Source organism: Montipora foliosa, chromosome 2 (genome assembly GCF_036669935.1).
Source record: "Montipora foliosa isolate CH-2021 chromosome 2, ASM3666993v2, whole genome shotgun sequence".
NCBI lineage: Eukaryota > Metazoa > Cnidaria > Anthozoa > Scleractinia > Acroporidae > Montipora > Montipora foliosa.
The window spans coordinates 1,923,061-1,938,060 of record NC_090870.1 but is presented as its reverse complement, the minus strand read 5'-3'; the positions used below and the strand labels follow the sequence as shown (position 1 = coordinate 1,938,060).

The 15,000-nt window shown below is 38.7% G+C and overlaps 1 protein-coding gene across 4 annotated transcripts in view; it reads right to left on the bottom strand.

The window, feature by feature from the left end:
• The window catches only part of LOC137992002 (ubiquitin-associated protein 2-like), a 26,368-nt gene that overhangs the window by 9,007 nt on the left and 2,361 nt on the right, over nucleotides 1–15,000 (bottom strand). For 3 of the 4 annotated variants that reach the window (XM_068837032.1, XM_068837033.1, XM_068837034.1), the window contains exons 3-22: nucleotides 14,627–14,704; nucleotides 12,668–12,778; nucleotides 12,079–12,235; nucleotides 11,620–11,775; nucleotides 11,366–11,414; nucleotides 10,786–10,886; nucleotides 10,594–10,650; nucleotides 10,407–10,474; nucleotides 7,474–7,676; nucleotides 6,920–7,187; nucleotides 6,771–6,827; nucleotides 6,447–6,500; nucleotides 6,311–6,363; nucleotides 5,938–6,154; nucleotides 5,501–5,740; nucleotides 5,180–5,417; nucleotides 2,822–2,901; nucleotides 2,681–2,722; nucleotides 2,495–2,561; nucleotides 2,122–2,327 (exon numbers count right to left, since the gene is read on the bottom strand). In XM_068837032.1, coding sequence (XP_068693133.1) covers nucleotides 2,122–2,327; nucleotides 2,495–2,561; nucleotides 2,681–2,722; nucleotides 2,822–2,901; nucleotides 5,180–5,417; nucleotides 5,501–5,740; nucleotides 5,938–6,154; nucleotides 6,311–6,363; nucleotides 6,447–6,500; nucleotides 6,771–6,827; nucleotides 6,920–7,187; nucleotides 7,474–7,676; nucleotides 10,407–10,474; nucleotides 10,594–10,650; nucleotides 10,786–10,886; nucleotides 11,366–11,414; nucleotides 11,620–11,775; nucleotides 12,079–12,235; nucleotides 12,668–12,778; nucleotides 14,627–14,704 — 2,502 coding nt within the window. The remainder of the gene's footprint in view (nucleotides 1–2,121; nucleotides 2,328–2,494; nucleotides 2,562–2,680; nucleotides 2,723–2,821; nucleotides 2,902–5,179; nucleotides 5,418–5,500; nucleotides 5,741–5,937; nucleotides 6,155–6,310; nucleotides 6,364–6,446; nucleotides 6,501–6,770; nucleotides 6,828–6,919; nucleotides 7,188–7,473; nucleotides 7,677–10,406; nucleotides 10,475–10,593; nucleotides 10,651–10,785; nucleotides 10,887–11,365; nucleotides 11,415–11,619; nucleotides 11,776–12,078; nucleotides 12,236–12,667; nucleotides 12,779–14,626; nucleotides 14,705–15,000) is intronic. The other variant, XM_068837035.1, reaches the window with a different exon arrangement.

The window sequence follows — 15,000 nt, the reverse complement described above, 5'->3', positions numbered from 1 at the left end:
TCGACAACAATCTATCGCCCGTCGAGCCGAAATCAAAGTGAGCTGTATTTCAAATACTTTACCACGTGTGCTGTTATGTAGAACATTGAAACCAAATGGAAAATTCTCTGGTAACTTATGGGTTCAACAAAGAACGAGTCAAACACCTTACGTGGATCTGTGATCAACTCTGCACATTCTTCAGTAAAAACATAATTGGAAATGTGACAGCCAAGAATTATTTGAAAGAAAGCTTGTCGTCTATTTTGTGCTTCATTATGCAATGAAAAGGTTCTTCATGGAAACGGTTTGATCCTGAAATTTAGTTTGTTGCAATATTGCGCATATTTGACACGATTGAGTTTCTTCTCTTCACGCACATAATGAAATAGAAGGGGTTTTTGCCTCTAACAGCAAATATCGTATGTTGTTTGCTTCAAAAAATTGTTCGCTGGAAAAGGTGGCCTTTATGAATTCATCATGTTTTATGATATGCGAGCTTAACTGGATAGTTTTTATGGCAATAGTAAAGCATTTTCTTCTCAAGGAAAAGGTTCTTCAGGAAACCTGAAGTACATGGTAATTTGACACGATTGGGTTTCTTGTCTTCACGCACGCAATGAAATAGGAAAAGGTTTTCGCCTCTAAGAGCAAATATGTTGTTTGTTTCAATAAATTTTTCGCTGGAAAAGGATTCTGTGGTATTTTCTGCCTTTGTGAATTATAATATCATGTTGTGTATTGAATTTTCGAGCTTAAGGTTGAAATGTGATATGGGAGAAGTTTTTTAGTATTGCTCTGTAAGCAGGAAGGGTTCACAGGCCTGTTGGAAGCATGCTTGAGTTTCAACAAAATGAGCCCCAAATCAGTGAAAAATTGTGACGCCGATGAATAATAAAGTAGCTGCTATTTCCAAAATGATGGAATTACCTGGTGATAAATAACGTTGCACACGTCTTGGAGAGTAAATTTTGTCTTTGCATAAAACAAATGGTCAACCTCAAAGAGTTGGGCGATTGTGATCTTTGTTTTGACTTCGCTCATTTATAACACTTGACAGAAAAAGAAACTTACAAAAACCCGGTATCTTATAATCATTTGACACAGATGCTTCACTGTTTGGCGAGTAAACATGGCGTGGTAACTGAATCACGGCGCCCGCTGAATTCCGGCCATGTCAATTTCGATTTTGCGATTTATTTGAACATAGCAAGTTTCTCCCAAAATGTTTGCCGCTCATCGTAACTTTTTATATTCTATATTCACGGTTCAAAATTAATGTTGTTTTCATGTCGTAAATATTTGATTCTCGATCGATTGTCCCGGAAACTTCCTTCTGCTCTTTCTGAAATCTGTGTATCAATAGTTATTTACTTTTGCATCAATACTTGTTTTGCATAAAGCAAGCTAACAAAATCTGTACCTTGCTGAGTTTGCATTTGTTAGCGTTAATAGTATTTTCGGTCCGATGCTTCTGTTTTGTGAGGGGTAAATTGTTTTGGTCTTCCATCCTGATACTAACCCTGCCGGACAGGGATTAACTTCAGTGAACTTTAGTATTACAAAGCTGTCAGATGCTCAGAGGGCACGCTTAAACTTGTGGTGAAAAGAAGTTGTGAGGGAACTTGAAAATTATCAACATGTAACCCCAGAAGCCAGTGTTTCTCGCTTCTCTTTTATTTGTTATCCTTCACAGACTGGAATGCTGTAGTTCAATACCACACAATTCAGTGCCTTCTGATTTTCTGTAACACGTACCACAGGCAACCCAGTGTATGCTTCATGGAAGCATCTCGTTTGAAAATGTTATAGGTATTTCAGTGTCGTTTACCATGCTTGGCTGGATGCAAAAACGAATACAAATCATCAAACTACTGATTAAATACCCAAATTGCATAGCACGTAAACAAATTTAGAGTTTTCTTTTATTGGTCACGTGGCCATGGGCGTGGCATGATGACGTCATATTTAGGGTCATTGGTTTACAAAAGTTGGAAACTGACCAAAATAATGCCAAATTCTCTCAAATTACTTGACCATTACATCCTTAGCAACGCACCCCAAAAAATACGTCAGTGGGCCCTTAAGCATAAACAATCCACCTGAAAGGAGGAAAAAATAACAAAATTTGTAAAAGTGTACCTGATACATAGGTGTTGTATAAGCTGGAAATCCTCCAGGCATCATGCCAGCTCCTGGGTAAAATGCCAGTCCACCATAATATGGTGGCATTGTTGTGGCATTGATAAATGCCTGTTGCTGGATATGAGCTTGGGGAAGAGTCACAGTCTGGTTCAATGAGGCTGGCACTGGTGAAGAAGCATCTGTCCGTCCAAACTTCTGTTCTCCTGTTTATAAGTTAACACCCAAGAGATGTTTCTTTCAATAAACAGATTCAAGCCTTAATAAATATGAAATGGAAGCTCAAACCAGTCTCCACAAAAATCTAGAGAATTCATACTTCACTATCACAATGATTTTGTAATAATTATGAGGGTCACGACCATGTACTTACCATGAAATGTTGAAGAGAGGCCATCCCTTCCAGCTGCTTGGAAAGCAGGCATATCATAGTAAGGAGACTTGAGGGAAACAAAAGTTAGAGTAGGTAAAAGATTATTTGGTTTTACCTCCACACAAACAGAATAAAAATGCCCTCATCTAAGCAGAAGATATAAAGATATAAAATGCTTGACAATACCATTGGCAGTCTCTGAAGATCATCATAGCTATATGGCATAGGCTGTGAACAAAACCAAGACAGGACATATGTAACTTCTTAAAAGCTATTCCAATCTTGAGAAAGATATCAAACTAATTATAAACAGTCTTCAGCACTTACATAAGCATGAATGAGACCAGCTTGTTGCATGCCATACAGAGTGTTCAGTGGTAGAACTCCTGGAGGCAAGGAAGGTTTGGCTGCAACACAAAAAAATGCCACTGTTAAACTTAAATGAAATCAGACTAAGTAAGGATAAAGCAAAGGGCAGTGTTCTCACCAAGATTTTGTCTTAAGTAGGGAGTCCCAGGACCCCCTTCCTCAACAATAGGGGCCCTGCAGGAGCTTAAGGAGGCTCGAAAGGGTTTTCAGCTGAGTGCACGCACGTAAGCCACACACGCAATTCATAAGCTGCTTGCGTCAGCTCATGATTCAAATGGATCACCAGAAATACAGAAATGCCGCTAATTTCACTTACCTTTCTCCTAATTCCTATATATATGGAATATAAATAGACATCTCATATTCACCTACGGTTTAACGGTCACTTAAATCCGTTTGTGTTGGCCTGTAGCTCAACTCACGCACTGACTCAAATGAGCGGGTGACGCATGCTTTAAAGCTGATCTTGTAACCCCTTCATTTTCCTGATTTAGCAACTTTACTTGTTTATATCTCAGCTTCCGGAATTTTTTTCATTTTTTGCATGTTAGCTTAGATTAATCTAAAACGTTTGTATTTCAAATTTAAAAACATTCTGTATGTGAAAGAAAAAATCAGCAACATTTCAAAAAAACTGATTTTTCCGAAAAATTGGCCTACATTACCTGATAACGCTGAATGGGAAGATTTTACTGTCCAGTTTCTTCAAAAAAGACCATTTATCTTGGCAACGCAGGGCTTGAAATTAGTGAAAAAATCCAGTCGCAATTTTGCGAGAAGATACGAAAATTTAGTCGCAATTTCGCAAAATTTAGTCGCAAAATCGTCGCGCTGCATTGTGCGGTGTAGCAAAACAAAATATGAGCCCACAATACTTGTGTTGAAAGAAACCGCTGAAAATGGCGAATGATATCGAAGGAATGGATTTGTCGGATTTGTGCACGTAACATCGCAGCGAAATTACGCTACAATTACGCTATCTTCAGATTGAAAGAAAACTCATGGCAAGAAACAAAATAGTTTTGTCATTTCTTCATTTATTTTAGTAAAAAGAGCAGCAAACTGGCAACTGGTAACCCTTTTTTTCGAAAGAGCGAAGATGAAAACAAGTCGCAAATTTGCGACTCCTAGTCGCAAAGGGAAAAAATTCAGTCGCAAATGCGACTGTATTGGTCGCAATTTCAAGCCCTGCAACGTTATTTTGGAGAAATATTTAATCTGCAAAATCTACAATGGGCACTTAATACCCTGGCCAAATTTCGTCTTGATATGATTACCCTAACTGTATCTAAGGACACAATGTTTATTTGTTTGAAAAAGGGAGAAACTATTTTGAGCTTCCTTAAGAGGGACAAAGTTACTTGCGCTCCCTGACGAGAGTGGATAACATCCTTCATGATTTCTCTGTCCATTTCATCAAGGCACATTCAAATTGGAACTTTTGCAAGGGTGGCCCTTTGACAATATTGTAAATGCATTTGATTTGTTTGCCTCAAGACAGATCTTACAGGTCGTGATGTTTATGTCGGCATCATAGCCATGTGTATTTGCCATTCACTCTGAAAAACACTGATTTACTTCAATGAAATAGCTTTTAGATCTTGCTTGTTATGTTGTCCTCTTCAATGTCCTCTTCAATGTCCTCTTCACCAGTGAGCATTTCGATGATCTTCTACACTTTCTTAATTCCTTGGTGCTTTCAGGTAAAAGAGAGAATCTTATTTTCTCTGTGCCATGACAAATAACATGAGCCCGCACTGTAAATTATCTGTTACATCAAGTACTTGCCTGATCCAATATGGCGGCCAAGATGTCAAAGCTGTGCAAACGCATGTGTGACTAACGAAGGCAAAAGTCAATAAAATTGAACACTTCGATACACTGTTTTCATTCAGTTGAAGAAGCAAAGAGCTGGACTATTTGCTGGAACCCTTACAAGACTGCTAGTCTGTTTTGCTCGTAGCATCCCTGTGGGTCCAAGAGGGTCTATTTGCATGGATTTTAAGGTGCCATTTCTATTTTTCTTGCAGGAATCCCGCAAGGGTGTGGCCTGGTGAGAACACTGAAAGCGTGTGCAAAAACGTTACCAAAGCAAATGTCCATCATTTTATCTCCTCTCTAATGGTTTTAAAAAACGTTATTATGTTAATGAGGCCTAAGACGGGTTAAGAAAACTCAAATAGTGCTAACAGTTGTCAACCCCGCATTTAAGAAACAAATGATTTTGTTCTGGACCTCATTTTATGACAAAAAGAAAATCATGGTAGTGTTGCAGATGTTGACAAACAAAACATAAACCAGTGTTAAGCAACGTACTATTATGCGATACTGGTTTCCCTGAGCCTGACATAGGAACAGCTGTAAAGCCTGATGATGAAACACTGGAAGCCTGGTTCATGTGGTGTGGCATTGACACCCCAGGAGGTGGATGAAGAGGCTCCACAGATGACAATTCATTTCTCTGCACACTCGTTGGTACTACAGAAGTACTGTTCAGGGAATTGGTGTTTAGCTTATCTTTTGTTGAGGACACTATTGGCTGTGTAACATGCTTCTGAAAAAAAAATGGCCATGGTATTAGGGAATCAAACACACAAAAAAGGAAAGTTCAAAAATAATATTTCAAGGTATCTATACCTGATAAGCTCGAGATTCCAGATTAAGATCCTTTTGCATGGTTGAAGGAAGTGTTGCTCTCACTAATGATGGGGAACCTGTTTGGTTGTGGTTTGTTGCACTTAAGGATGGAGATGGAATATGTGCTGGCTGAAGTGCAGGAGAAGATTTTTGTTGATCAGTAGAGAGAGATGAAGTATTAGGAATAGAGGTCTCTCTTGTATCCATCTGAGGCAGAGGAATTGGTTCTGGTGCAACAGGCTACAAGATAAACATGCACAGGAAGTTTACTTACAATCTTCACTGCGGATACCTTTTTCACCTGAAAGTGCTTTACAAATGGACCCCCAAAAGTTAAGTGAACTACCGGAATACAAATAGAAAAAAAGAATATGGACACTTGTTTAGGAATTTTTAATGCTAAAAATCTAGTAGTTTTGGTTAGTCTTTCAACTTACCTTTGTTACTTGAGACACACCCATTAACTGCTGTTGACTTCGCGGAGAAGGATGCTGGAAATGCCGTGGTGAGCTCTCTTCTAATGATGTAAGAGTTGATCCAGCAGATGTGGATGTTGCAATGGTAATAGGCGTGGTAATTGGTGAGGATGGTAGACTTGTTGGAACATGATGTGATGGCAATGGTGGGCTTGGTGACTCACTGCTGCTGGTTGAACTGTAGTTAGAGGTTGCCACAAAACAATCATTAAAATTTACAGGCTATGTAACAATGGTGCAACCTTGGCATGTATTAAGTTGTGGAGTAATTTCAATTATTTGTTAAGATAAGCACCAAACAAAAATTAATTACAAAAGGAAATCAATGATTTACCTTTGTTCCTCAGATCTTGTGCTTTCTATCACTGGCGTAGGTGGGGGAAAGTCCTATTTAGTACATGATATATAAAGAATAACTTTCAAGGCCTGGGCAGGTCTATCATAGAAGAAGCAAAACTACCAAAACTCACCTCCTTTTTTCTTGGACTGCTCACAGAATCACCACCAAACTCCAAATTTCCAAACTGAAAGTAAACCAGAAAAGCAATGAGTATTTTGCCACTGGGGAAAAAACACCAGGGCCACTTTAGGGTGTGCTTTATTATTATAATTTCAATTACCAATGCTATTCAAGACAGTGCTTTCTCCAAATCAGAATTCTCAGAAGGAAAATTTATTTGTATCAGAGTAATGACTTGGAATATGAAATGCCAATTGTTGTGTAGACAACAAACGGTATTTCGGTTCAAAATGTCTTTTGTCCACCAATGATACATAAAAAGTAATCCACAAACCTGTACATCAAGACTATCATTCATAGATCCTGGCATTTCTACAGGTTGGACAGGAATCTGGAAACATTCAGGACATGCATAAGTTCACTGGAACCCTTTGGGTAAAGATCAAGAGATGACAAGAGATGGAGGAAGAATGGTCACAGTACCTGGCTTTTGTGAGTTTTCTTTGTTCTGCTCGGTCGTGGTTGCCTCTGTGGTTGAGCTTGCATAGTTGTTGAAGAATCCTGAGGAGGTACACCAATGGAGGATGACAAGACAACTTTGTCCAATAACTTGCTAATGCTCTCCTGGGTGTTGTGTAGGGAATGAAGCTCACCTGGGAGCGGAATGCGAGGCATCGGCAATTCAGAATACTGGTCTTTGCTACCAGGCTGGTTTGTAGCCAATTTAGCATGAATAATGGCCATGTCAACACTTGAATATAACAATATGGACAGAAATGTTACCACTGAATGTTTCAAAAAATAATAATTTGCTAAAATTACTATGAACTTTGCCAATTACTTTTATTTTTTTGATTCAAAAGTATATACATGTACATGCAAAAACAACCTCTTACCAAAACAAAGATAAATTTCTTATGTTACCAAAGCAATGTCTATAAGTTTTGAAACTTTGTCCTTAAATTTTCACGACAAAACATGGAGTTTGTGATGACTTCTAAAACCTTTTGAAAAAAAGGAAAATTCGGTAGGTTTACCTTTCAATGTCATGAGCAGTGGTGTCAACAAGTTTCTGTATGGTATCTACCATTGGTACTGTAGGTGCAGCTGAGCTAACAGAGCTGACAGTTTGCTCATCAATATCCCATGATGCCACCACACCGTCTGCATTATCAGTCCATGACTGAGAATCAGGTCCAACATCACTGAACAGCTTATCATTACTGTTTGATGTTACTGGCTACAAAACAGTCAACAAATTCAACTTTATAACGGCCTGTTTGCACAGTTTTCCTAAACAAGTTTCCTAACCCAACAATGATAATAAATTATTATCACTGCTCATGTAAATGATCAACAAGTTTTCCTTGACAAGATACACCCGTGCCTGCAATAGTTGTTATTCTACGAGTACATATAGCTTGTTCCAAACCACCTTGCTTTCGTTTTAGCTGCCATTTTGCATGTTCTGTGTATTTTGACAGGAACGAACACGAGTGTGATACTAAGAACTAATCTCATCAATATTCCTTGCCATATTTTCCTTGTCATTTACTTACCCAAACAAATTTCATCTTTGATATTTTTTTCCTTGACAAGGAAAAGCAGCAATCCTACCTTTTTCTTGTCAAGGGAAACTTGGGCTTAAGATACATGTACTACATGACCTCTTAGGAGCTCTTCTTTTTCCCATTTAGTTCAATTGCCCATTGCCAGCTGGCCTACAGTGGTTAGAGCCACAGTGAGCCAATAATTACTCTTGTCTAACCACCAACCTTAAACAGATAGCTGCCCACTTGCTCTTGTTTTCAAGTCTCTTGTATGTTACCTTCTTTCTCATAAATTTAAAATTACATAATCTGTTCTGTTTATGTTTGACCACTGTTGAGCATCTAGAAGATTTCATGTGCTTAACTTGCTGCAATTCCATTGGCTGTACTTTTTTAGCAAGCACAAGTCACAATGCATCCTTTTATTTTACATTTTTTGCTTTATACAAATATTCATACTAAAACAGTGGATAGCGTTGAACACCCACACTACTCAAACTCCAGATATCCTTACACATTGTGACACTGTCCAAATATGGTCATAGTATGCTCAATATTCGTCGTGTGTACTCAATGTATATCCTGCCATATCATGTAATTTTGTGTGTCAGGAAGAAAAATGGTAGTTTTTCCAGCTTTTTTCCCGAATAAACATAGAAAATTGTGCTTTGTCATCAATGAGTTAAATTCTAAAACAATTATCCTGCTCAATCTTGTGGAATATCGCCTGATTTTAGCCCACTTGGCCCACCGTCTCGTCGGCTAAGTATCAGGCGATAGTCCGCACGATTTCACAGGATAATTGTTAATTATTTACCCCTGAACAGTTAGTGCGGAAAATGCGCCTGAAAATGTTGTAATCTGTGCAGGAATTAATGAGTTAAAATCATCTTTTTGTGTTGTATTCTCACTGTTTTAGTATATACTAAAACAACTATTTACCTCAGTGTCGACTAAAGTACCTCTCAAAGATAAGCAAACCATCACAAACGAACCAACGCGTTGAGAATGAAGAGTCAACGCGTTTAAAAATAAAACCAAACCGTTTGCAAACTAGTTTCTTTTCAACGCATTTGGCCTTTGTTACTCATTTTTGCACCTTTGAATTGTGTTTTTAGTTGCATCACAAAATGAAATCATGAAATCAATTTTTTTACATGTACATAATCGGCAAGGAACAACCACGAAACAGATTCTCAGTAATTATAAAACTCTGAAATAATTTTCGATCAATAATCAGGTACCTTATGGAGCAATTTTGATTGTTTTGCGGCCAAACTAACAAATCTTTCAGCAAACCGGCACGTGCTGCGACGGAAAGACTCTCTAAATGTAGTGCATGATCTTTCTTGTAACGTTGTCTTGCACTTGACTAGACCGGTAAGATATTCAGCAGACTAATCCGTGAAACGTTTCCTATCGCCGCTGTTTTGAAGTCCCAGTTTGCGTGATGTTGACCTTTTGTGGTGCTGTGACCTTTCATCACCTCCCTACTGATGTTTAATTTGCCTCGCAAGGAACTGAAAGTTTGTTCAGTTTCATGAGGTATTAACCCATTGACACCCAGGGGTTCCCCATTGACGAGTAGAATCGTCTGGCGTTAGACAGAGTAAAATACTTTGGCCGGTTTGGACGTCAAAGGGGTAATGAGATTTTTTCGGGATTTTTTGGAGGTTTTATTGAACAGTTCAATGATTTAAACTGAATCATTTAATTCAGTCGTTTTCATGCAGAAAGTAAAATAGTCGGCCTGTCACATCAAATTTTCGCATGTTCGTGTTGAAACAGCGCAACATGTATTTTCGTTCCTGTATATCTCAAATGATTTTATTTTCATAGCAAAAGACCACTCCAAATGTCAACAAAAACATTGTCCCCGGTGCTTTGGGTTCATGCAGTTAAAAGCTTCAGGACAGTTGCAAAGCCATTCACAGATTGTTTACAACTGCTTGCCAGCGCGTTAAATTGTGGATTTTCATTACACTTGTCATCGAAGTGTTTTTGGTCTCTTCAAAAGTTATCTTGTAACTTTAGTTTACATGACACTGCTATGCGTCATGCAAAAATCCAAAAACATTCACCTTTTTGTGTTTAATAGGCCAAAAGCCGAACTTTGCATTGTCAGACGACGAGAGTACGTTTTATTTTGACATTACTTTTCGAACACATCATTGAACCTTTTGTGATGCAGATGCTTCGGAAAGTTAATGACTTTGATCAATGCGTTTGCATTTACTTTGGAAGTCAAACGCAAACGAGTTGAAGACTAGTTTGAAACGTGTTTGGTGGTTCGCTTATCTTTGAGTAGTACTGTAGCCACCTCCACTTTGGTGAAAAGTTGCTAACTAGTACCTGTAATTTGTAAATTTGCTATCGGACCTGGTGTATGCACTTTTCGTAACTATATTTCGAAGAGTTACCTGTTCAACTGGATTCCATTCATCAAGCCCCCATTCTTCTGTTGTTGGTGGAATGAGATCTGAAGTATCTGACAATTTCAAAATGCCATGGTTTGTATAAATGGACCAAGTAAATGATAGATGAAAATTCTCATCCACACATTTTAGTCTAACAAAGACCTTAATTAATCATCCAAATCACACTCACCTTTAGTCTCTGTGTGTTTTGTAGCATCATCATCATCATCTCCCCATGTCTCTGTACCTTGAAAAAACAAAAGTAGGTTTTCAAACCAGAACATATTCGTACCTTGACGAAATGAAACCACAAAATCCTGCCATTTGTCTGTGTTACTTAACTATCTTCTGCCCTATTTTCTAAGAGGGAACCATTCCTTACCATTCACTGTTGGTCCATTGACAGTTGGAGCACCAGAAGAATTTTTGTTTCCTCCACCAAATCTGTAGGGACGATCTCTGCCACGAGACTGGAATGATCTCCTAATAATTTTGTCATAGCAGAAAATTTTAATGCAACGTATTAAAATCATCACATCTAACTGAACTGGAAACTAAACTCCTCCCAGCTTCTAACCCTAATTCTAACCCCTTATAATCCTTCCTTTTCCCACTGTTATCAGAGTGTGACGGGAGCCCAGACGTCTTTGTGTGGGGGCTCATGACTGGGTTGCAGGGATTGCTAGCCATGGGAGCATTTTACTGTCTAGGGACTGGCTGATCATAGTGGAGACCCCCGAACATCCTGGGCGCCCACCTTCCACTCAGCTCGATGCAGTTGTTAATTTTGGCTTTATTTTTCCACATTCTTACAGCAGATGTAATCACTAAAGCTTCAGAGAAGAAGGAATGCATTTATGGTACCAGTTACTTTTTCAGTGAAGTGTTTAAAAGAATTGACTACGGGAGTTATAATTGATACAATAAAACCCAAGTTGTTTTTATAAGTTATAAATAGTTACCCTGGTCTCCCGGTTCCTCCTCCTCTGCCACCACGCCTCAGAGGACCACCTGAGAAAAGTCAAATTTGGCAAAAATTCACCCTCTTTGTGGAAAAAAAAGGTTACAACATAAAACATTGCTCAGAGAATAGTTTTGCAAAGCTTTAATATATGTTGTCACTACAAACCCTCCCAGTATACTATTTACAATAATTTTGAAACTGCAAATGGGCTTTCACAAATCAAGTTACAACTTATGGACAGGGCATACAAACCTCTCCCACTAGGTTTGCGATCACTCCATCTATCTTCCCTTGAACCTCTTCCTCGTCCACTTTCTACAGCATTTCTGTCATTATTGTTAAATGTTCCATCATTCTTTTTATCCCTGTCTGTAACATTATTTTGGTCTCCAGGCAGTCGATTCCTCCCTAAATACATTGAAAGAAAACTTAGAAAACCTTCAACTGGAAATAAATTTTTCATCACATTATTAAACAGTCAACCGCACCCCCATCACAAAAACCACCACTGGGAATACCCTAGCCACACTTCCCAATGTACCCTCATGGGTAGACTGCTGAAAAAATAATATTTGAAAAAAAATTTATTGAAAAAAACCTTTGCCAAACTAAATATAAAAATAATTATCAGCACTCAAGGAAATCAAAGGAACTCAGTTGATCACTGTAACAGTGGCATGTTATCAAACAATAATATCACAGTCAATGTACCTTTGCTCCTGGGTTGTCTTGGTCCAGTTGGTTTTGACGGAGTTGTCGTGGATGTCTGTGATGGAGCTGTTTGTGATGTTGGAATGATAGAATCAATGCCTTGTGTTACTGCAGTCTGATGCTTCTTCTTCTTGTTTGTTCTCATCACCCATTCACTCTACAAAAATGTCATAGTTATTTAACATTATTACTCCACAAGCATGCATTGGATAAGAGATGATAGACAGCCAACGTGGCACGAAGTGCGAGCTGGCTGCAATCATTTCATATCCAACAAGCAGGAGTGGAGTAACTGTTTATTAAAAACACCCTCAAAATATAGATTTTTTTATGGCCCTTTTACCAATTTTTGAGCTGTGGCGTATGCTTACCTTACTTGTAGACCATGGTATATTACCTTGTATACCATGATAGCTAAGCCAATGAAAACGTCTGAATTGCATTATACAATGATCAACTTTTTACTAAATATATATATAGAGATTAGATAGATTATAGAGACAGAATGAGAGAGAGGGAGGGAGAGATATACCTGTAAATATGCATCACGTGTGTGTATCTTTAAAAACAAATCCTTATTGAACCCTACCTGATCGTGCCCACCCTCTAACAGAACATTGATGGTGGCCTCTGTGTCAAAATTACAATCATACAAAGCAACGCTCACTTCATCCATACTAAACCCTGTCACATCGGCTACCTAACAGAGACAACAATGGGAAAGTAAGTTTTTATCCATGATGATAGGTGGCTGCATGAGGGGACAGGAGGATGAGAATGGGTAAGGGTTACATGTAGGTTGATACTCCAATCAGACACTGGTTTGAAGCTACTCAGGTTTGAATGAATTAACTGACAAAGTAGTAATTCAAGCCTGAACATTTTGACACTCGTGCTAGTACCTTCATCAGGACTGTGTAAAGAATGAAACAAGATTCTTTTAATACCACACAATGTAACTGATTAGCATCCTTTCATTCAAATAAGATGTAGATATGTCCGAGATAAGAGGGCACCAATGTTTAATGGGGGCATAGTTTTTAAGTGAGTGATTAACCCATTGACTCCCGGGGGTTCCCCATTGACGAGTAAAATCGTCTGGCATTAGACAGAGTAAAATACTCTGGCCGTTTAAGCCGGTTTGGGTGTTAAAGGGTTAAAGGCACTGTCACGCAAGTAAAATGTAGTTAATGGATCGTGACAATATTATCTGTAACCCTTTCATGGCGCCTCTGTTTTCAATGTAGCGCTTATGCCGTCTAGTTGCCAAGGTCAGCATACACTAAGGATTTATTGTATTCTTGCTTCGAACTTTGCAGCTTTGTTGTCGCTAGCAGGCTAGTACGATCCACGGCACTGGAGCTTTTTTCAAAGCTCTGTTCACGGCTAAGAGTTAGCATGTGTAACACTAAGTTCTCTTGAAGTTCAGCTCTTCCGATTGGCTATGCCAGCAGACATTTGTCTCGCTATAAAAGCATGTAAAAACTATTTAGAGATCACTTATGTTCTGTTGTTCAGCGAAGGTAGCTCTCCATATATTAGTGTGGTTACGATTTGGTTTTTTCCCTCCCTCCCTCCCTCCCTTTGGAGTCGAGATTGGGGCCTCGTTGTCTGTCAATAAACTCGGGACACTCCTGTGTGGTGTGGTTAAGTCTGCGCAGTGACTTCCCCCAAGCTTATTGGCTGCCTTGCCTTTTGAATATCGCCTGCTAACCGATACTCTTGTCCGATCTAGCACGTGCTGTTTTGCATTCAGCTCACAGTGCTGGGGAGATAAGTGAGGCTCCTTTGTCAAACAATCGCTGGAAGTCGCACAGGCTAACCTAACGCAAGGCAGTGCTCCCCCATTAACACCAACTGGAGTCAATGTTCGTTCATAACTAGTAGTTAGCACACAAACATAAGGAACAGAGACATTAAAGCAGACGTTATTGGGTGGAATTAAGGTGCTGAGCATCCAAAGAAAAGCCCTGATGGTAACCCTGTCACTGGCAATCATGCTCTGACAAGGCAGAGTTTTCCTTTTTGAAAAAAAATGCTTTTAGGCATGTTCTAAATGTGCAACAAAATGGCATTTGATTTGTCCGTTGTGGCATATAATTATGTTTTTCCAATCATTGTATTGTATAGAAAAAAACAAGTCAGTTTGATGTTCCTTCTGTTGGGCAACTTTAATGTGGTGGTTATTCAAAATTCTCCTAATGGACTCAGAACCTCTTTGGAGTGTGGGACGAAGAGCTACAACAAACAACTAACTTTTAATAAACAATAATAATATTACTGTGGAGGATCCATTAACCTGAAGACTCTATGCCCTCATGAGCAAAATTCTTGTCAAAGAATTTGTTGGTAGGTATAACTTTACAGTAAACATTTGCCTTACATTTAGGTAAACTCAAAACAATGCCTGCAAGTTTAAAGCCCTCCTTGCTTTTGAGAAAGATGCATCTAGACTTTCTATCTGTTAACAATGGAAAGTGTGTTGTATCTTTCTGTAAAAGGTGCAAGGAGAACCTTAACAAATAAATTAAATGAAATTGTGCAATACCTGTTTGATTTTAGCATCCACCACTGTGAGATCCTCTGTGCTCAGAAGCTGAGCATATCTCATCTGTTCTGCAGTTGGCTGGAGAATTTGTTAATAAAAATTTAACAATTTCAAAATCATGTGGATTGCATTAAAGGACAAACAGCCACCATGGAACTGATAAATATAAAAAATACAAAAAAGGTGGGCATATTCACAAATATAAACTATGTATCTGACAACCAGTTGGCTCTATTGGTCAAGGAATTGGACTAGCCTGCGGAGGTCATGGGTTTGACTGCGGCCAAACAACACTCAAGGTAGTTAAATATCTAAGGAGAAAGTGCTGCCATTGTAATTACATCTGCTCATGCCAAAAGGGCGGTTTTCAATTG